The sequence below is a fragment of the Macroventuria anomochaeta genome, assembly GCF_010093625.1.
Source record: "Macroventuria anomochaeta strain CBS 525.71 unplaced genomic scaffold BU25scaffold_4, whole genome shotgun sequence".
Classification (NCBI taxonomy): Eukaryota; Fungi; Ascomycota; class Dothideomycetes; order Pleosporales; family Didymellaceae; genus Macroventuria; species Macroventuria anomochaeta.
Window position 1 is genome coordinate 1322549 of NW_022985365.1, and position 20069 is coordinate 1342617.

At 53.6% G+C, this 20069-nt stretch overlaps 10 protein-coding genes across 10 annotated transcripts; 4 read left to right on the plus strand and 6 right to left on the minus strand.

The window, feature by feature from the left end:
* Positions 1-312: 312 nt before the first annotated feature.
* On the minus strand, positions 313-5153 carry BU25DRAFT_407477 (glycosyltransferase family 1 protein). Its single transcript, XM_033705545.1, has 4 exons — positions 4091-5153; positions 3602-4042; positions 794-3550; positions 313-743 (listed from the first exon to the last, which is right to left on the minus strand). Exons 1-4 carry the CDS (start codon positions 4937-4939, stop codon positions 486-488), a joined length of 4305 nt encoding a protein of 1434 aa, XP_033566035.1. The 5' UTR covers positions 4940-5153; the 3' UTR covers positions 313-485.
* A 25-nt stretch (positions 5154-5178) lies between these two features.
* BU25DRAFT_407478 (aspartyl proteinase) lies at positions 5179-6983 on the minus strand. The gene is made up of 3 exons (XM_033705546.1): positions 6840-6983; positions 6635-6785; positions 5179-6576 (listed from the first exon to the last, which is right to left on the minus strand). The coding sequence occupies exons 1-3, from the start codon at positions 6939-6941 to the stop codon at positions 5636-5638; spliced, it is 1194 nt and encodes a 397-aa protein (XP_033566036.1). The 5' UTR covers positions 6942-6983; the 3' UTR covers positions 5179-5635.
* Positions 6984-7359: 376 nt separating this feature from the next.
* On the minus strand, positions 7360-8684 carry BU25DRAFT_407479 (uncharacterized protein). The gene is made up of 3 exons (XM_033705547.1): positions 8569-8684; positions 7939-8522; positions 7360-7889 (listed from the first exon to the last, which is right to left on the minus strand). Exons 1-3 carry the CDS (start codon positions 8665-8667, stop codon positions 7715-7717), a joined length of 858 nt encoding a protein of 285 aa, XP_033566037.1. The 5' UTR covers positions 8668-8684; the 3' UTR covers positions 7360-7714.
* Positions 8685-8901: 217 nt separating this feature from the next.
* BU25DRAFT_407480 (uncharacterized protein) lies at positions 8902-10687 on the minus strand. The gene is made up of 2 exons (XM_033705548.1): positions 10541-10687; positions 8902-10489 (listed from the first exon to the last, which is right to left on the minus strand). Exons 1-2 carry the CDS (start codon positions 10681-10683, stop codon positions 8923-8925), a joined length of 1710 nt encoding a protein of 569 aa, XP_033566038.1. The 5' UTR covers positions 10684-10687; the 3' UTR covers positions 8902-8922.
* A 392-nt stretch (positions 10688-11079) lies between these two features.
* On the plus strand, positions 11080-12455 carry BU25DRAFT_407481 (glycoside hydrolase family 43 protein). The gene is made up of 2 exons (XM_033705549.1): positions 11080-11303; positions 11353-12455. The coding sequence occupies exons 1-2, from the start codon at positions 11182-11184 to the stop codon at positions 12326-12328; spliced, it is 1098 nt and encodes a 365-aa protein (XP_033566039.1). The 5' UTR covers positions 11080-11181; the 3' UTR covers positions 12329-12455.
* A 564-nt stretch (positions 12456-13019) lies between these two features.
* BU25DRAFT_360552 (haloacid dehalogenase) lies at positions 13020-14010 on the minus strand (the record flags this gene model as incomplete). Its single annotated transcript, XM_033703673.1, has 2 exons — positions 13020-13539; positions 13584-14010. The coding sequence occupies 2 exons, from the start codon at positions 14008-14010 to the stop codon at positions 13106-13108; spliced, it is 861 nt and encodes a 286-aa protein (XP_033566040.1). The 3' UTR covers positions 13020-13105.
* A 763-nt stretch (positions 14011-14773) lies between these two features.
* On the minus strand, positions 14774-15091 carry BU25DRAFT_332640 (histone H4; the record flags this gene model as incomplete). Its single annotated transcript, XM_033702448.1, has 2 exons — positions 14774-14937; positions 14986-15091. Coding segments are annotated over 2 exons (270 nt in total), but the record flags the coding sequence as incomplete, so codon positions are not given.
* A 587-nt stretch (positions 15092-15678) lies between these two features.
* Positions 15679-16538, plus strand: BU25DRAFT_407485 (histone-fold-containing protein). The gene is made up of 3 exons (XM_033705550.1): positions 15679-15750; positions 15939-16274; positions 16326-16538. Exons 1-3 carry the CDS (start codon positions 15726-15728, stop codon positions 16373-16375), a joined length of 411 nt encoding a protein of 136 aa, XP_033566042.1. The 5' UTR covers positions 15679-15725; the 3' UTR covers positions 16376-16538.
* Positions 16539-16989: 451 nt separating this feature from the next.
* BU25DRAFT_428697 (uncharacterized protein) lies at positions 16990-17625 on the plus strand (the record flags this gene model as incomplete). Its single annotated transcript, XM_033708518.1, has 2 exons — positions 16990-17152; positions 17198-17625. 2 exons carry the CDS (start codon positions 16990-16992, stop codon positions 17623-17625), a joined length of 591 nt encoding a protein of 196 aa, XP_033566043.1.
* A 477-nt stretch (positions 17626-18102) lies between these two features.
* BU25DRAFT_455266 (uncharacterized protein) lies at positions 18103-19805 on the plus strand (the record flags this gene model as incomplete). Its single annotated transcript, XM_033709932.1, has 2 exons — positions 18103-18511; positions 18574-19805. The coding sequence occupies 2 exons, from the start codon at positions 18103-18105 to the stop codon at positions 19803-19805; spliced, it is 1641 nt and encodes a 546-aa protein (XP_033566044.1).
* Positions 19806-20069: the final 264 nt, after the last annotated feature.

Sequence of the window (20069 nt, forward strand, 5' to 3'; positions counted from 1 at the left end):
TTAAATGCGTCTTCGACGCGGGACCAGGGGTGTTAGCGCCTGGGCAAGTGCACGACGCACATCCTCGACGAAGCATCAAACAAAGGGACCGTGTTCGTCGAAAGCAGGCCCTCGAAGACGAAGGCCAGGAGGGCTACAGTGTGGTGACATGCAGTTGTTTGCAAAGGGTGGTCTGCCTACACTTCGCCAAAGCAGGCAACTACGGTTGTCTCTGCTAGTGGGCACGTGCTCCTGCTCATTGTCTGTCATGCACTGTCGTTTGCATGGAGGCAGTATGTAGGACGCTGAATCGTGGACATGACAGAAGTATATGTAGTGCACCACCACAAGGCAGCTATCAGGCATTACAGTCATCTAAGTCGGTGCCTAGGTCATAGTGTCGTAAGCGTTCATGTCTATCAATCTTCCTTGCTCCTAGAACGCCATGCTTGTAATCAACGAACCCAAAATGCTCAGTCTCTATTCGCAGACTCCGAAGTCCGCTTCTATGCTCCTCTCAATACCATGCTCCCCACGACCAATGAGCCTCCACCCGTCCGAGATGTGTCTTGAGTCATTCCTGTGACTGCCTGCTGAGCCTCAAATGGAGCAACGTCGACTTCTTCACCGTCTTCAATCATCGTCCAATCATCATCAAACTCGTCTGTACGGTCATCGTCCTGCTTGGCGTGCTTGTTGATAAGCGTGCGGGCGCGGTCGAGCTCGCGGTAGATCGTCTGGATGGCAACTTGCGCGCCGTTGTCCTGTTTCGAGTTAGTGGTCGTCAAGGGGGAAGTGGATTCTCACTACACACCTTACGGATCTTCTGACCCAACACCTTCGCCTTTACGATCATGCGTTGACTGTTAGTCACCTCCCACAGTGCCCGACTAAAGACACTCGTGTTGACCTTCTTCAGCCACACACCAACCCCAAGATCCTCGACACGCTGAGCGAAGAAGTACTGGTCGCCGAAGAAAGGCTTGATAATGGTCGGAATACCGGCTCGCAGACTTGCTCCCGTCGTTCCTGACCCACCATGATGTACTGCAGCATCCATCTGCTTGAACAGCCAATCGTGCGGTGCAGCCTGGATCTGGAAAACCTCAGGTGGCAGGGGAATCTCGGGCTTCGATGCATCCTTCGTCTCAAGGCGATCTGACCAGCCTTTCGACAGGACGCAGCGCACATCTGCCTTAAGGACTGAATCGACTACAGTCTTCGTCAAAGCAGCTGGATCATCGATAACGATAGAGCCAAAGCCAATGTAGACCAGCTTCTTGTCGTCCTTGCGAGCCTTCTCAATAAAAGCCCGTAGGTCAGCAGGCGGCTCGTACATGTCAGCCTCGTCCAGGAACCAGTAGCCGGTCACGCGGATCCAGTCAGGCCAGTCAAGTGGCGGAGGTACCACATGAGGGCTGAAGTTGTACAGGAACGGGCGAGAGTTGGCCTGCATCTTAGCTTGGGATGTGTTTTGCAACCCCAGCTCTCGACGGCGCCACCTGTTGATCTGACCAGAGATAGCAGTCCAGAAGATGGCGTCAAACGTGATGTACGTGATACTGTTGTACCCTCCGCCCATCTTCTTTTCCAAGACCGAAAAAGCATGTGGGTAGGCTCGAGTGCGTGTCCAGGGCATCGTGAAGGCGCGGAAGTAGGGGATCTCGAGGGCTTCTGCAATGTGAATGCCGGCCATCGCGCTTGGGCTCTCAATCAAGACATCGGCGCCCTGACAAGCTCGCCACGCAGAACTGCAGACATCGTCGAGCCAGCCACGGAACTTGGAATTCGCCTCCTTCATGAAGTTGTACGTGAACATGCCGTGCTCGACACAGATTCGCATGAGCTCTGCTGGGTTGCCATCGACAGGCGCAAAGTCGATACCGTGCTTCCGGACCCATGGCTCGAACTCAGCGTGGGTTGCTATCCGCGGCCTGTGGCCCTCTTTTAGAAGCTCCTTACATAGTGCGATGTAGGGTTGCACATCGCCACGGGACCCGATGGTAAGGCAGACAATCATCAGCGACTCTGCTGGCTTGAAGTCGACGAATGAGGCAAGCGGATCGTCGAAGATGAGCGGGATGCGCTCGTGGTCAGCAGCGCGGAATATGTTAGATACATCGACTCGTGGATCGTCTGCAGTATCTTGACGCGCTTGTTGGAGAAGATCGTGCTCTGCTTTGGCCGCCTCGTCGTCGCTGTCAACGCCCGAGGAAGAAGAGTCTCTATCTTCCAGATATTTTGCGTTCTCCAGTATGCGAAGCACGGTGATAGCGCACTCGTCGCGGTAATCGGCTTTGGAGAATTCGAAGAAGAGCTCTTCGTGTCCTCTGATAACGATAGCGAGGCCGTGGTAGCCGATCCTGAAGCCCTTCTCTTTATTGACATTCTCAATGTCCTTCATGGGCAAGATGATCTTCGTCTTCGATGTAGGCATCAGGCTGCGGAAACAAAAATACTTTCCGCTGATGTAGATCTTGCCGTAATTGGGTAAAACTCGCTGTAGTGAAGCAAAGAAGGACGACTGGAGTATCTCAGTCTCAGGGAAGGCGAAATGCTCCCTGAAATTCTCCGCCGCCTTGGCTGCATCTTCGTCGTCCTCATAGCCGTGCACTTGGTCGCCAGTCTCGAGCCCTTCGGCGGTATTGTAGTGCTTGCTCCCACCAGCCAACATCCCGGAAACTTTTTCGTAGTAGCCCATGGATTCAGTTGCGAGCAAGTTGCCCATCTTTTTCGATCGGTTTCGAAGAAAACCTGCCAGGCCTGTAGCTTTGTTCAGGGGATAGGATGCAATGTCTTGGAGCGCTGACGATGAACCTGACAACCGTGGTTGAGCTAGACCCGCTTCCACATCATCCTCCGTTGTTTCAGGTGCGACAGCCGCCGCCTTTGCGTTGTTGTCGCTTTTCAAGTGTTGCGTTGGTTTTGGTGGTTGTCTTCCCCGCCCAGAAGAGCGCGTTGTATCTTGTGAATACCGCGCTAGTGGTCCCGATTGGTCAGAAGCAGTGACAGGTGAATTGTTCGCTGGTGCTCGGAACACGTCGGACCGGTTTAAGATCTGGGACGCGGACACGTTGCTCTCGTCTATGGACTGTATTGCGGCAGAAGACTCAGTATCGCGCTCGAGTGAAGTAGTCGCAGATTCCGTATCCATTGCTCTCGGCGATAATGGTGAGCGATCACCGGGGCGACTCCTCGTTTGTACGTCGTGACGACCTCTACTAAAGCTTCGTCGTATCTCGTGACTTGGGCGCCGGAACATACGGCTGGCATCCATACTCCGTCGCGCATCCCAACTCTTTCTACCCGCGTCCACACTGGATCGAGCAGATGCATCACTAAAGCTTGACCTTCCAACGCGTGGTGCTGGTAGTGGTGAAAGAGTCGCACGAACAGGTTCGACGATGGCCGCACTGCTCGGTGACTTTAGATCAGCTTTCGGCGAAGCAGTGGGTGTGACGACCTCGGCGTCATTGCGAGACTCCACTGCCTGGTGGTGCTCGTTGTCGTTGATCATGATCCGTAGAACGTTAAGCGCATCTTGGCCATTGCTGAAGAACGAAAAGAAGTACTGCACAATGTCAACAAAGTCCCTACTACTCGCGGAGTCGTTATGATGTACCTCATCGATGGCGAAGGTTTCGTCATTATCGATCACTCTGACCTTGACAGTATTCGCAAACTCCAGTATGGCACTTTCCTCGATTTCCAATACGTTTTGAATGGGCAGCGAGATCTTGACGCTGTTCCCTTCGTTGTGTGTCCGAAAGATGACTTTCTGAATGGACCTCACCCACTCTTTCGCGCTTGCAGCGCTGTCTGCCTTGAACTGAATCGTCCGCTCATCTATCGTAACGGTGAATATGGTCTCCTCTTCGTTCTTCTTCTTTGCCTCGACTATCTCGGCGGAGATGGCGTATTGCAGGTTGATGCGGTTGCGCGGAAAGTACAGCTCAGCTGGATTCGTATAATAGGACAAGACGTCGCCTCGTAGAATGAACCAGTATCTGTTGTACTTGGACCGACCGCGCTTGAACAGGTAGCCAGTCTTGCTGACATCGTGCTGCAACAGGTCAGTACACTTCGTAGAGAAGGCTCCTCGACTGCTCACATGTTTCTTGGGTATGTATGCATAGAAGCATATGTGCTTCTGCGTGATGTACATGTACCCTTGCAGCAGGATACTCTGAAGTAGCCAGCAGGGGTATTCCGAGATGACCGCCTCAACGTCTTCAAACTCAAATATCTGCTGTATCCGTTGCGCGAGAGTGACAGGCGCTGGGCTCTTGATTGTCCCTGCTGAGCTCCCATGCCTACTCCTCCTTCCTGAGCTTTTCAGCTTCTCAACATGCACGTCCTCGCCGGCGGTCACTTTGGGCTTCGTCTTGGACGATCGTTCGCTTTGGCTTGCAGAGGGAGATTCTGGCGGAGGCGGTCGTGGGGGCAGAAGCTGAGAGGACGACATCTGGTCCATAGACCGGCCCTCTGACCGAGCATCCTTCCTACTCTTCAGTTTGGGCAAAGAGCGCAACAGCTTGTGCTCCGATAACACCCTGCGATGTTGCTTGCCATGCCCGGGCTTGTCGTCCTGCAGCTCCTCTGTCCGCCGCTGGAAGTCGTTCGCTGAGCTCAGACGGCTCAATCGTGCGGCGCCGTCTAAGCTGTGGTAAGGCTGGCGCCTCTTGCCTTCCTCGTCGCTGTCGCCCGAGTCCACCTCCTGCATGGTCACGAGATCGGTCTGCGATTGCTGCCCCGCGCGGGCAATCATGGAGAAGATGGACTGGTTCATCGACATGGTGTTGTTTCTCTTGGGCGCCGTCACATCATCCTCCGCATCATCCCCATCCTTGAAGCGCTCTGGTATATCGAGCGACAGTCTGCGCGACTCCTTCTGTGAGTCTCTACGCTTCTTCGACAATCTGCGGCTCGACCTGGCCCGCCCTCGGTCTTGCGACGCCATCTTGTGTGTTGGGCGCGTTCAGGTCGCGGTAGCTTCACGTAGGGTTAGAGGCTCGGAGGTCGTTGCGGCGGAGTGCTGCTGCGCCGATCAAAGCGGCTTGGACATGCAGATGGTTGTAATGTGTTGTTCCGTTGTTGACGAGACGCTCACTGCTACAGGCAGCTTCTAGGAGAAATCGTCACATACTGAACGAGTACATTAATGGACTGATACGCTGGCAATGTGACGAGCTGCACGCTGCACGCACGACATTTAGCGCCAACATCCGCCGCCCGAATGACTGGTCGATAAGCACCTGCCTAGGCAACATCACTCAACAGTCCTTCTTCAGGAACATTGCCCCCGCTATGTCTGTTCCCACGAGACGCTCACAAATCACACACAGGTATTCGAACATGACCTGGCGTTGAGGCTCAGACCTGTCATACGTCACTCAATGAGCGATTCCTCAATATCGATAACAAATCACGCTACTGGGTTTCTAGGTACACCAACAGCAAGTCACTTTGGTCCAAGACACTCTCCTTGTATTGACTCGATTCGCTGATATACATGATTTCGACAATCTGTGTCGACAAAAGAACCGTAACCCAATTAATGCTGAATACAATGTGGACCGAGCAATGCCACTTGCTGGTCTTGTGGTCCCAGATTCCTCCTAAACTCCAAATGCATCCCAACGACATCACCAACCGCTTACTTGGCCTTAGCAAGACCAACAGCCGAGTTGCCGACGTCGTAGACAGAGTACCATCTCCTGAGGAAGGCGTCTCCGAGGATGGCAAGAGGACCTACGGGCTCGGGGAAGTCCATGCCGAAGAAAGCAGAGATACACGATCCCTGAACCTCGAGGATGTAGTCGTAGGCACCGATGGTGAAGTTGTGGCCAGTCAGGGTAAAGGTGAGGTCGGGCAGACTGTCACGCTTGTTGCACTCAACGGTGTACTGACCGTTGTATGATTTCTTAGCGCCAATCTCCTTGTTCAGGAGCTCGGCAATGGTGGAAGGAAGGGCAATGAGGGATGTGCCGGTGTCAAGGATGACACCAGTGTTGTCCATCTCGGCGGTCTCCTTGCCGAAGGTGATGGCATCGAGGTCAACCTCCCAGTAAGCCTTGCGCCTCAGGGGAATGTTGACGAGCTTGCCGGTGTAGTGGCTCTCATCGATACCACCGAAGGTAGCAACAGACTCCTGGCCCTCGTTGGTGTCGCCAAGGTAGAAGGCGAAAACGGGCTTGTCCAACAGACCCTGGTCGAGCATGTTGTAGAAGGGGGGAACGATCTTGTTGACCGAGATAGTGTCGTAGCCGAGACCCATGATACCGTCGAAGCGGCCGAAAGCAAAGGCAAGACCGGGCTCAGAGGTAGCCTCGGCGAAGTCCTGGTGCTTCACCTTGAGGTCGCCAATCTGGAAGACATCGTTGGAGACGAAGCCGCTGAGCTCACCGGATCCGTAGCGGATCTCGAACGAGGTGCCGTTCTTCCTGTAGGTCGAGGAAGCTGATGAGTCGTACTTGCTGTGAAGGTAGCAGGCGATGGAGTTGCACTCCGACGAGGGGACCCAGAGGTTGGAGCTTCCAGTGTCGAGAACGACCTTGAAGTCCTGAGGAGGGGTACCAAGAGAGATCTCAGAGAAGTCTAATCGTGTTAGTCACTGTTTGGAGCTAGATTAAAGATGGGTAAGGGAGTAACGTACATTGGGCGTTCAGGAAGTTGCTGACGGGCACTGGGTGCGAGCCGTCGGCGACGTAGGGCGCCTTGAACATCTGCTCGGCGTGGTCCTCAGGCTTGATGCCCATGTACTTCTGGCCAAGCGCCTTTGCGTGCTCCTGGATGTTTGCGTATTTCTAGGAGCTGTTAGACTATGTCGCCACCGCAAGGCGACGATGCTATCGACTTACCAGCTGCTCCGAGAGAGGCACCTTCTGGAGCTTCATCTTGTGGACGCCGGCAACGGCGGGCGAGGCCAGCGCGCCCGCGGCGAGGAGGATAGCCGTCTTCATGATGGCAGTAAACGATATGTGTTGATGGGGAACTGCACTCGAAAGAATGCAGGTGGAGTGGATGATGGAGGGTTGTGACGGAGGGTGCCTGGGAGATGGCTGGGGGGGGGAGCAGTTTAGCGCTTGGAGCTATCGGAGTGTCGTCACCTGGGCAGTGAGTGCCTACTCTTGGTACAAGGCACGTGCGGACCGCGCCAGTTCCTGCATGACGGGATCAAACACTGGCTGGCCCACACCCCAGACGTTTTCGGCACCAAAGAGCTTCGATCCCTGCATTCCCCATACAATCCGGGCCTGGAGATCTATCGTAGTATTAATTCGCCAAAGATGCGTTCATCTGACTGGTTTTTATTGAAGCTGATTGCTTGTTTCAATGTCAGCTGAACGATATCGATATCAATATCGATATCGACTGATTCCTGGTCTCAAAATCTTACTTTCAAGCTGTTCAAGATGTCAGATTATGTTGCGCCTCTGCTCTGCACTGTACTCTCCAAACAGCCAATAGCTTCAGAACACACAGAATCAGATCAAGCAAGAAGTTGATTTGCGTCACTACCAGGGGCACATTGGCTCGGCGAGGCCAATTTAGCCGGGCAGCCCTGGCGTAAGCTCGGTTGTCGCATGACGCTCCGTTGCTTAGGAGCTCTATCCAGATGCATACGCTGGGTCTTCAGTGGGAAGCTCACATGTAGCGGTATGCGAGTATAGGTCTCATATGGCAATTACTTAGAACGTATGGTTCTGCGTCTTAAAACTTATAAAGGCGTGCCTCATACCGCAGCGTCCAGCTCGTCCGTGTACTGAGGAGCAATTATCCTTTCCTCCTGATCTCGCCGAGCCGTCTCCATGTCGGCCGCCCATAGTGCAGAGCTGACAGCGGCTGTCAGAAGGAACAGCATGCTGAACGGTGGCACAAGCTGCAAGAACAGGTATATTGTACCGTACCTGAGAGGTTATCAGTAGGATGCACAGCGCTTTGTATCAGTAAACGTACCATGTATACTGCCATCTACGCTTACCTACAAAGTTGTCCCTCTGCTTGCGGTCGAAGCCTAGGAGCTGGAAATACCGCCAATGCTGGAAAGGTCCTGCGCGGTATCCGGTGAGAAGGAGAAACAACGGCACTCCGACGTATGGTACGAAATTGAGCGGGAGCAGTATGATGAACTCGGCGATCTGACGGAAGGAGAATGGGGCGTAGACTGAGGTCTTCGTTGGCCGCCCAAGACGGCGTACGGGGTCGTTCAGGTTCTCCTCTGAAACAGGGCGATGCTGGCGGACGAGGTCTTCGTAGCCTTTGTGGATCATGACAGCATCGAATATGTCCACTTGAGTCTCGTCCACCAAGAAAGCTTCAAACAAAATAGCCACGGCAGCTGCTCCCTCACCCAACACGAGGAACGTGCCGTTCACCCAAGCACTGCCACCCTTGTGGAATATCGAAAGGAAAGCGACTTGTGGTAGATATGTCCAGAAGAAAAGATTCAGTAAGACGAATGCGCTGAGCAAGAAGGCGGGCAGAAGGCGAGTCTTGAGCATAGGGTAGAGATACGGGTGTGCGATGAAGAAGAAGAAGCCCTGTTGCCTGTCAGTTTGGCCTCGCTGTTCCGGGGGGCGAACATACCTTTGGCAGATACGACACTGCAACCATGTTGTCCCATGTTGGCCGGACAACTACCCTGGGTATGTTGCCCAGAGCCGACTGCCGCTGTTGCTGAGGCATGTTGGTGGTATTCTGAAGTCCTAGCGAACTGTAGCCTGCTATGGACATTTTTCAAGATGACGCACTAGCGCGCTGCCCCGGCTCCCCACCTTATTGATTGATCTACAACGTTCGTTCCCAGCCGCATGTGAAAGAGCATATCCAGGGTCTAGATGAACAGATGTGAATCTGCTATCGAGTTCAAGGCGAGACACAGAACGAATACATGCTAAATTCATATGTGTGGTATAACGGGTATATAGCGTGATCAGACTTCTACCCCAACGTCTTCGTCTTTTTCTCCTTCTGCCTTTCCATGGCTTGGAGCACATCGTCCGCATTGTTGACATCCCCCTTCCTCTTCTTGGGTCCACGCTTTCTCTTCTTTGCAGCCTTGGGTCCGTCGTCATCCTCGTCATCACCACCGGTACCCAGTCCCTTCCACTCGCTGAACTTGACTTTCTCCCCTTCTCGCTCCATCTCATCAGCATCGTCGAATCGTGACTCGCCAAATCCCATATCTATATCTTCCAGATCGCGATCTGAGGCTGCAAGTTCGGCGGCACGCTTCTTGAGGCGAGCTTCCTTAGAGTCGGCGTCGCTAGGATTGGCAGAGGACAAGTTTTGCAGCAGTGTTGATTTCTCGTCGAGATTCCGCACCTTGGCAAGGGCAGCGCGCACTGTGGCATCCGCGGAAGAGAGACTGGAGGTGGTGTCGGAAGTGCTGCTCTGTGTAGTTCTGGATTTGAAGTAGTCTCGTTTCGCGAGCTGACTGGGCTCAGATGGCTTTGACGCTTCCGCTGAAGGAGCCTCCGAGTTTGCCTCACCTGAGGTAGGGACAGGGCCTGGTGTTGTGGATTCTTGCTTGACTGCAGTGTCTGGTGCAGCTTCTCTCTCCTCCTCCTCTTCCTCCTCCTCCTCCTCGTCGTCATCGTCATTGAGGTTCGCAAGGGGGTTGTAGTTCGATCCGACTCCTGCGAAGATGTCTTCATCCTCTGACTCCTCCTGCTTCTTCGGTTCAGGTAGATTATGCATGTTGATCGGCTTTGTAACATCGTCCAGATCGTGCCGTACCTCGGGTGCCGGCTGGGTTTCGGCCTTCTGCTTCCTGACCTTCCTCTTCTCTTTGCCATCTGGCCCTGTAATGATTAAGACCTCGCGCCCCTTGTCGTCGATCTCGATTCTCGATCGCTCGCCTTGAGGAGTAACTTTTCGAAAGCCGGGTCCTAGGGCTGGGAACCTCTTCTCATGCTCTGCCTCTGCTGCCTTCGCTGCCTCCTCGCGTTGGCGCTTGAGCTCTGCCAGGATATCTGCTCGGGTTCGTTTCGCGCCTGCGACTGGTGGCGGCGGTGCCATCATCCTTTCGCCCTTCTTCTCCACCTTCTCGCGGGTGACGGGACCCACATCTGCCTCAGCTAGCTCATCGAAGGCGTCTTCAACGTCCTCACCAGCTTCCTCTTGCTCCTCTTTCTGGATTGTTGTATCCTTGTTGCCGCCCAGAACATCCTCGCCCCGCCTCACTCGCTCGAGTAGCTTCCTGTCCAACCCTTTGACCAAATGTGTTGTGCCAACATCGCCGCCTGTGATCTCTGACACAAGCTTCTCAAACGTCTCGCGGTCGATCTGTCCAAGCTTCATCACCTCCTCGAGATTCTTGATACGTTTGGCAACCTCGCTGTCTGCTTCATCAACTCGTTCCTTCGTGCGATCGGTATAGCCAGCGGCGAGTTTCGTGCCCTTAGGTGCTGAAGCTCGTGTCTTCTTCTGCGGGTTCGCTTTCGCATTGCGCTCTGCCAGCTGACGAGCAAAGTCAGCCTGAACAGAACCTCTGCCTACCTGACGCCTGTAGTCATGTTAGTACGCGACGACATCAGTTCTCAAAGTCTATACTTTCGGTGTCATGGGTATGCTTGAATGTTTGCGCGCGCCCAGTGCACCACCAGGCGTGCGCGAGGCCGGTGATGCGCCCTGCTTGCTTCCATCCTGCTGCTTGGGTTGATCGCTGAGCAGCAGCCGGCGGAATTGCGAGTTGTTCATTTTGCGTGAGAGATATGCTCGTGATGGCACTCGGCGCGGAAAAGTTACCGAGAGCGCGTTCAATTTTAGCGTGCATGCTCTCCGCGCCTTCCCCGCACTGCGTCACTCAGGCACCAACGTGCCCAGCACGCTTCATGTAAACAATCAGTGTCAACCTCGAGCGACAAAGCCATGGTACGGTACGCCTTGTGCCATGTCTGCTCGAAAGGCCAGCCTACTCGTGAGACCATTGAGTCGTCCTACTGGTTGCGCCACAATATAGGGTTCTCAACACGATCCCGGCCATGACCTAGTGATGCTACACCACCATCCCCACCAAAACACTCATGCAGATCTACCGTGCGTCTACCTTTACCCTGAATCCTTCGTCGTGCTCACCCGCCTGTTTTCCGCTCCGCTTCCCGTAGTATATAGTGCTGACGTCCTGGGACATGTTCGATTGTTCCTTCTCTCTCTCGTCAACTAACTTCGTAGCATTGTCCCTTGTAAACATCAAGAATGCTCAAGCTTCTGCTAACGGCGGCTCTTGCTGCTGTAAGTGTTTGCTACACGACACCCAATGCGACCAACTCCAGCACCACGTTCACGAATCCGATCCTTGACACCGTAGGCGCTGATCCGTAGGTGACTTTTCCTTGGTCTGATCTCCTCCATGCTGATACTCCACAGTTGGGTCTTCCGCTACGATGACTACTACTACATGACCTACACCAACAATGATAACATCACCCTTCAGCGCAGCAAGGTGCTCACTGACTGGAATAATGCCGAGTCCAAGCTGCTCTTCAAGCCACCTCCAGGCATGAATTACTCCACGGACCTGTGGGCACCCGAACTCCACAACCTCAACGGCAGTTGGTACATCGTCTTCACTGCGGACCCCCGTAATGATTCTCCGCCGCCCGAGACAGAAATGTGGTGTGAGTACAACTGCCCGGCTGTCAATCATCGCATGTACGTAGTTGAGGGCGTTGGTCCCAATCCATGGACTGCCTCCTATACCTACAAAGGCGAGCTCGACACGTACAACCAATTTGCCATCGATGGGACCTACTTCCAACACAACGATCAGCTGTACCACATTTACTCGTGTTGGTATCGCCAGTATGATGGGTGGCCAGCCAATCTTTGTATCACCAAGCTGTCCAACCCTTGGACCGTCTCCTCGCCCTTCGCAGAACGTCAAATCATCTCCGTGCCCGAGTATGCCTGGGAGAAGACGCCGTTCGGCCGCGCAAGCAACGACCGTCTGTCGTCCAATGAGGGACCACAACAACTCGTCAACCCGGAGACGCAGCAGAACTTCCTCATTTACAGCGCCGCCCGTTCAGACAATCGCAACTACTGCCTTGCGCAATTGGAGCTTGTTGGCGACGATCCCATGAACCCAGGCGATTGGCGTAAGCATCCGTACCCTGTCTTCTACCAAAACCCAGGCGCGGAGGCATACGGTGTCGGACACGCGAGTTTTACCACTAGTCCAGATGGCAAGGAGGATTGGATTGTCTACCATGGTATGCGGGATCCCACGAACGGCTGGGGCGCGAGGACGATTCGCGCGCAGAAGTTTACGTGGAAGGAGGATGGATCACCGAACTTCCCTAGGCCTGGTTATGGGCCATATCAGGTTCCTGGTGGACAGTAGACGGTCGCATGTGTGGTTTGGGCGTCTGAGGGCCTCCGGGCTTCGGTGTAAGGAGTGAGGATTGGAGGCCGCTGCATCCGAATTGTCCTGCAACACGAGAGAATACCAAGTAGGTGGTACATATTAGAGCAACTCTTGTTATATCATACAACATCCATACCCGAGCATGTCTGAGTCGGTAGATACTATGTCAATCGTTGGTGTGTGGTTGTTGCTCGTGTTGACGCGTTTCGGAGAGCGGAACGCGCGCAGGACAGTCCACGACAACGCGTCCGCGCACATATGCAGGACAATCTCGTAGGCATGCGGTTCATGGTGGTGCGGTCTCTTTGGAGTTCAAATCTATGCAACTCTATGAGCGTGGATATGTGCGTTATTCTGTGTCGCGCTCAAGCGGGTGCCGCGAGTCATTTGGCAAGGCTGCACGTCGCAACATGCGAAAACGACGATGACCACAACACATTTGTTTGTGCTGAAAATTTCTTGGTATGTGAATGGGATGCGTTTGAGTTCATCCTCGAAGTCTGAGTGAATTCCATGATGTTCTGTTGTTGCAATGATTTTCTACGTATGTGTAAAGTGAGTGTTAAACACATGACATTCAAAAAACATTTGAAGAGAAAAACATCGGGAAAAGGATTTACCAACAAAAGACAGGCGAAAGACAAATACCAGAAGGGAATGTAACAATCATCTGATATCATTCATTGACGCTATGCTTGCTTTGAGTATATAATCACGTCCCAACACACGCGGTAGGCAACGTCGCGACAAGGCTCATGCACCACCAACGGGAGCCGACGTGCTGAGCCTCCTTGATTGATCGGCAGCATTCAGTTCAATGCCCAACTTCTCCGCCACAGTGATGAAACCCTTACTTCCGTTACCAGAGCTGATCCACAAGTCGACCCAACACTCCTGACGCGCCTTCTCAACCTGTTCATTGCTCCACTCCTCCTCACCAGGGCGCTCAACATATATGGTCTGCAAACCATTGTCCTTCGCAGCCCTCAGATCGTTGAGATGCGCGGCCACCATGGCACATTGATCAGGCGGCAGCTCTAGCTTCTCGGCAGCCCCAAGATACACACGCGGCGAAGGCTTGTAGGTACCGAAGAGCTCGGCCGAGAAGAGATGCGTGAAGGGGATGGTACTATGAGTACGAAGGTCCCCAAGAAGGCTAAGGTTGCCGTTGGACAGGGTGCACGTATCTGAGACGTCAGCATCTGACGTGACGATGTGAGACAGGACTTACAGAAGAGCCTGTTTAGCATGGAGACACCCATAGCAGAGTCCGCCCAAGGTTCCAGTCGATGCCAGATAAGACTGATAGCGCGAAGCTGTTCATCATCCCATAAACCATTGATCTGCCACTTGACCACCAACTCCTTCAAGGATTCGAGATGGTGCTCATCAACCGACTTCCAGGGAACGGATGGATCTGTAGCGAGAGCGCGTGTGAACTTCCTGTAGCCGTCCCTCCATTGCCGAGCAAATTCACCCCAGTGTTGGGTGGTCATATCAGATGCTGTAAGTCTGACACGGGACGCCAAAGACGCAGCAGCCGAATTGAGTGCAGCATGAGCCTGGGCCTCCAACTCGCCTACCACGGTAGAGCGCCAGTTGACGCAGGTACCAAAGACATCGAAGAACAAAGCACGAGGTGTTGGTGAAAGAGCCATTGTGACACCAGAGATCGGTCGCGGAGATGCTCTCGGCAACGGAGTTGGCGATGAAAGGTCATTTTGTACTGGACGATTTGGTGAGCCTGCCATGGAGGGGCCCCACGGATACGATAACGTCAGAGCAGCAAGGAACACCGGATATGCAGCGGGCGACGGAAAAACGTCAACGACAGCAACAAAGCAGAGCGAGGAGAGTGGAGGAAGGGAAGTTGCAGTGAAAACATTCCGCAATTCTCAACATTGGTCTGCAGAGGAAGCTGTGCTTGACCACGCACACACTTGCCGAATGCAGCCGTCACAACAGACAAAGGCCCGCTGCGAAATAGCAGCAGCGCATGTAATGGCAGGCAGCAGCGGCCACAAGGACACGGATAACTCAAGATGCTGGGAGTTACGACAGTGCTTCCAGGCTATGATGCAAGACTCGAGACGGAAGTGTAGAGATACGCTAACGACCAATCGAGCGCCAGCTCCACTACACACGTCAATCCACTTCGCCATGACCACCGCGTTGACCAACATCACAACAAACAGACGCGTAGAACTGTCACGAAACGAACGCAGATGTCATAGGCAAAGGCGAAGAGTGTGAAGAATTATGGTATCATTCCATGTAAAAGCAATCAATCCCACTGATGTGACCGTAAACTCCGTAGCCTACTATACAAGGCATTGTGACCATCCCACCAAGCACCGAAACCGACCGTGGACCGATGAGGCCGGTAGAAGTCGTGATATGAAAACCGTGAAAGAAATGCGCTTAACCACCGAAACCGTAGAGAGTACGGCCTTGACGCTTTAGGGCGTAGACAACGTCGAGAGAAGTGACAGTCTTGCGCTTGGCGTGCTCGGTGTATGTGACGGCATCACGGATGACACCCTCAAGGAAGGTCTTCAAAACACCACGGGTCTCCTCGTAGATCACTTGATGTTGTTAGCTGTGAAGTGGATAAGGCAGAGTGAGAGACATACTGGCTGAGATACGCTTGACACCACCACGACGCGCGAGACGGCGGATAGCGGGCTTGGTGATACCCTGAATGTTATCACGCAAAATCTTGCGGTGACGCTTGGCTCCGCCCTTGCCGAGACCCTTGCCACCTTTGCCGCCTGAGACGCGTCAGTATATTGTGGAGATAGCAAAGCAAGACGCGCTCAGTAGAGAGACGCGTCGAGCCGGGAAAGAGGGAAGACTCACGTCCAGTCATGTTGATGTGTGTGGGGGAGTTGTTGGAGATTGGTGAGATAGTTGAAGCGGGTTGAGGCTGGGGAGAAGATGCAGTTGGCTGATGATAGAATAGTGCAGTTGGGGATGTCTGTGTTTAAGAGGACAAGGCGGGTCGTGCACTGCTGCCGCTGGATCACACACGCCAGACGCCTGCCGGCCCAGATCAAACAGTGCGCACGGGCGCGCTTTTTCAGATCAACGACCGTGCCATTTCCTAATCGGGCGCGCGCCTTAGCGAGCCAATGAGCGTAACTCGCTCTCACTTGTGAGTTTCGAAGTTGCTGTTCCCGTTGCAAAACAGTGTTGATGTTCTTGCGCCGCTTTCCAGCGCGCTTTCTGAGTTGATTTTCCAGGCAGCCGCCCGCCCCCGTTTACTTATTAACCTCGCCCGCCCGTCCTCCTCCATCTCTCATCCACCACACCAGCTCCACTCCAGCCTCAATAACCATCTTCATCCACAACACACACAACACCATCATCAACCATGGCCCGCACCAAGCAGACCGCCCGTAAGTGCCTTCTACCTTCATCACATTCATTGAATCGCATGCATCGTCGGTGCAGCGCTTTGGTGTTGCTGTCGCAACTTTGTCTGCCGCCGCCACCTTCGCGCTGCGCACCACGACTTTGCCTGCCTTTGCGCATTACCTCATCGCACCTTACTACCTTGCAACACATCACTAACACACTGCAACAGGTAAGTCCACTGGTGGCAAGGCTCCCCGTAAGCAGCTCGCCTCCAAGGCCGCTCGCAAGTCCGCACCATCAACCGGTGGTGTCAAGAAGCCTCACCGCTACAAGCCTGGTACCGTCGCTCTCCGTGAGATCCGTCGCTACCAGAAGTCTACCGAGCTTCTCATCCGCAAGCTGCCCTTCCAGCGTCTTGTTCGTGAGATCGCTCAGGACTTCAAGTCGGATCTCCGCTTCCAGTCCTCTGCCATCGGCGCTCTCCAGGAGTCCGTTGAGGCCTACCTCGTCTCCCTCTTCGAGGACACCAACCTTTGCGCCATCCACGCCAAGCGTGTCACCATCCGTACGTCTTCCTCACTCACACTCCACGCTATCGTTCACTAACAGTTCGCAGAGTCCAAGGACATCCAGCTCGCTCGTCGTCTCCGTGGTGAGCGCGGTTAAGTTTGCTACTTCATGATACCGATCTCACGACAACTTCTTGGTCGGCGATGGATCTTTGGTTACTTTCTTAGGCGTTTTCACGGGAATCATGGTTCACGGTCTTCAACTCGGGTTTATGGGTGCACTGGAGTGGTGCTGAGCATGTAGTATATCCAGCTAATCAGTGACGGTTCACTGACGATTGATGAATCGATCGGTTCAAACTTCAAACTCATTCCTCGCTTGTCAGTGATGTCTTGCACTTGGCGCGTTCTTGGTGGTTGGTATCGCGCTGCCTGTCAACAACATGCCTCCAGCCGTGATGCGACTGCTTGCACGCGATGCATGCTCTCTGCTGTCAAGAGAAACGCCCCTCGGCTACATTCTTGCAAATCGCTGAAATGCTGCAAAAGCTATGTGAAGATCTGTCAGCTGCCGCATGCAGATGGCACCACTGAAAGTCTTTGGAGGCTGGATCCGATCACCCCGCAGTGACGCTCTCCGCACACCCGCTCCACGACCATCGCCATGAGTACAAAGGAAAAGGTCGTGCCATGGCTGCGCACGCAAGTGCTGCAACAGTAAACCAGTCTATCATCAACATTCGCCAAAAACCCAACTCTACAACCTCCAAGATGACCTGGCAGCAAGAGTTCTGGTCATGGATGACCCCATCCTACGTCAAAACCGCTGAGCCTCCAGCAATTGGTCAAAAGGCGCCTTCGACACCAAAGCTCACAGTTCCCAAAGATGGGAAACCCACAATCATTGCCTTCCTGAGGCACTGCGGCTGTCCTTGTAAGCCTATCTACTTCAATATGCGCACGTACTAATGACGAGTAGTCGCAGAGAAGACTTTCCTCAACCTGCGCGACGCTGCCGCTGCGCACCCCAACGTCCAATTCATCGGCGTCTCACACAGTGACCAAGGCTCAACAGACCGCTGGCTTGCCGCTCTGCCCGACACACCCAAGAACACTCAGCCCAATCTGCAAATCGTCGTAGACGCTGAACGCGAAGCATATGGTGCATACGGCCTCGGCATCTCGAGCTTCCTACACGTCATGTCGCCGGCTGGCTTGAGCAACTTGAACAAGCTGGGTAAGGAAGAGGGCATCTGGAACAGGCCCACTGAGAGCGGGAACAGGTGGCAGACAGGAGGCAACTACGGGGTGGATAAGAATGGTATCGTCCAGTGGAACGGAATGCATCAGCGGGCTGACGATATGTCTGATTTCAAGAAGGGCATCTCTCTTGTAACTGCATACTAGTTGACAGTGGGTGTGCGAGGATGAATTTGACATACGGCTGCATGCTGCAACAGAGGAGCGGAATCTGGCAGGCGCGCGCTGATGTCTGATAGTGTACGATCGTTGCACAATGCATTTTCTACAACCTGGAAGCGGAATGGACATGATGATTCATGCAATACATCCTACTGTACACTGCTTTTTGATAATGTGACTGCACACACCTCGTGTGATTCGTGGTGTTAACAAGAGCAACTGTGATCGTGAGCTTCACAAAACTTAACAAATGCAACAGAGGACAATATGCATAGGTATTCGATAAGCACATTCAGCTTCAAGCACTTGGTTGATATTGACGTTTCGCGCAGGATTCTTCGCTGCTCAACGCTTAAATTCATGACCTCACGACGTCACGCGAAGCGCGCCTCGGAAGTCGCGTCTGGCGCTTCTTGCCACCCACATACACATCACCACTGCGCGCCGCCAGAAGCTGGTAAAATGGCCGCACAGTCCGTGCCGGTGACGCAGGCCTCGAGCTATTATGGCTCCGAAGTCGAGATCGATGTCAAGTCTATTGCTTCCATGAGCGACTACGGTTCACAGTTCGAAGTGACTGAGATTGACGAGGATACGCTGCTGGCAAGCACCCTCGACCCAGATACCCAGAACCGACCCAGATATACGGAGAAGAACTCTGTACTACCAAGCATTGAGTTTGAAGGGGGCGAAATTGAGGACGAAGACCAAGATGATGTCGTTGTCGTACACAGGCCGTCTCTGCTGCGCGTGGCGAGGAGAGACCGGCGCAGCGCTGCGAACATCGACACGCGCAGAGATATCCAGAGCTCACCGGTTCGAGAGACGCTGGAAGTCGAGTACGACGAAAGGTCGCGTCGGGCATGGAGTGGTGCGTTGCTCTGATTCCAACCAGCTGCACGATCTGATAGACTGACGACTAATAGCGCTTAGTTCCTCTTGAAGAACCGCAATCAGCGCCTCAACCAAGCAGAACAAAGTTCTCGCGGGCAAACTCTATTCCAAGCAATTCACGCACACTCTTAGTTCCCGAGGCTGCAGAGAACGACACACGCCCGCCCCTCGTGCGCTTTCGTACAAAGCCCAAGAAGCCACTGTCTGTGACCGACCTCGTCTCGCCAGCATGGTGCGAGCTGCAGTACTTCTACACTTTGTCGACGTTCGGGCGTAAGCCGCGGACACAGGCCATGCGCACTGGGTCCAAGATCCACCAAAAGCTAGAAGACGAGGTGCACACGACGGTACCAGTGCAGATACAAACCAAAGAAGACCGCTTCGGTCTGCGGATGTGGAACACAATATCCGGGCTGCGATGTCTTCGCGAGACCGGACTGACACGAGAACTCGAAGTCTGGGGTGTAATCGAGGGACAGGTAGTGAACGGTGTAATAGACGAAGTCTCTTACGAATGTCCTGATCCAGACTTTGAGGAACAAGTCGAACGGTCGAAAGCACAGAAGAGTGGCGGCACAGTGCCATTACCAAATGACCAACCCGGTATTGCGCAAGTCTTCGCTAAGGTTTCTGATGCAGACAACAACGGCGATGCTTGGATAGGCAGTCTCGAACCAGACAGGCAGATCTACATCACAGATGTCAAGACACGCGGTGTACGCACAAAGCCGACCGGCGCATCACTGCGACCAACATGGATGCAGCTTATGTTGTACCGCAAGCTCCTCGAATCTCTGTCTCTCAACACCGTCGATGCCGAGACCATCTTCGCACGCTATGACCTCAAGCCCTTAGAGTCCTTCACAGAGGTCTTTCTGCAAGATATCAGCGACATTGGCCCAGAGAACGAAGCCGCTCAGTTTCCTAACTTGCTCTCGCTGTGGTCGCTGCTTGTCACGGAGATGCAGCTTACCATTCCTCCATCGAGTCTCTCGTCTATCCTTCGTGCTGAGTTCCGCTATTCAAAGACGGGAGATGTGATTGGTAACGAGCTCACTCTGTACGAAACCGATGTCATTGAGAAGTACATCGAGGATGAGATGGCTTGGTGGAAGGGCACCAGAGAAGCTAAGGGTGTGGAGATTGAAGAAGCGTTCAAGTGCAGGATATGTGACTTTGCGGAGAACTGTACCTGGCGGCAGAAAAAGGTTGACGAGGCTGTTGAGAAGAGTAGACTTAGGCGGACGGGGAGGGAGAAGAGCGCTGTTTGAGTGCGCTGGCAAGGGCTCCGGGGCCTGGAGGTATCCACTTGCTCTACTTTGTTTCTGAGGCATTGCTTCGGCGTCATTGGCTTTGATATACTAGTCCATCTTTATTGATCTTTTCGAATATGAACCTATACGTGTACCTCAAGCCATGTCTGATGACAGGCTACTGTCTAGTAGGAACTAAGCATATACTATAACCATGACTTGTGAGGACTAATTCTCATGTGATACAACGTGAACAATACAACAAAGTCGTACATTCTTGAA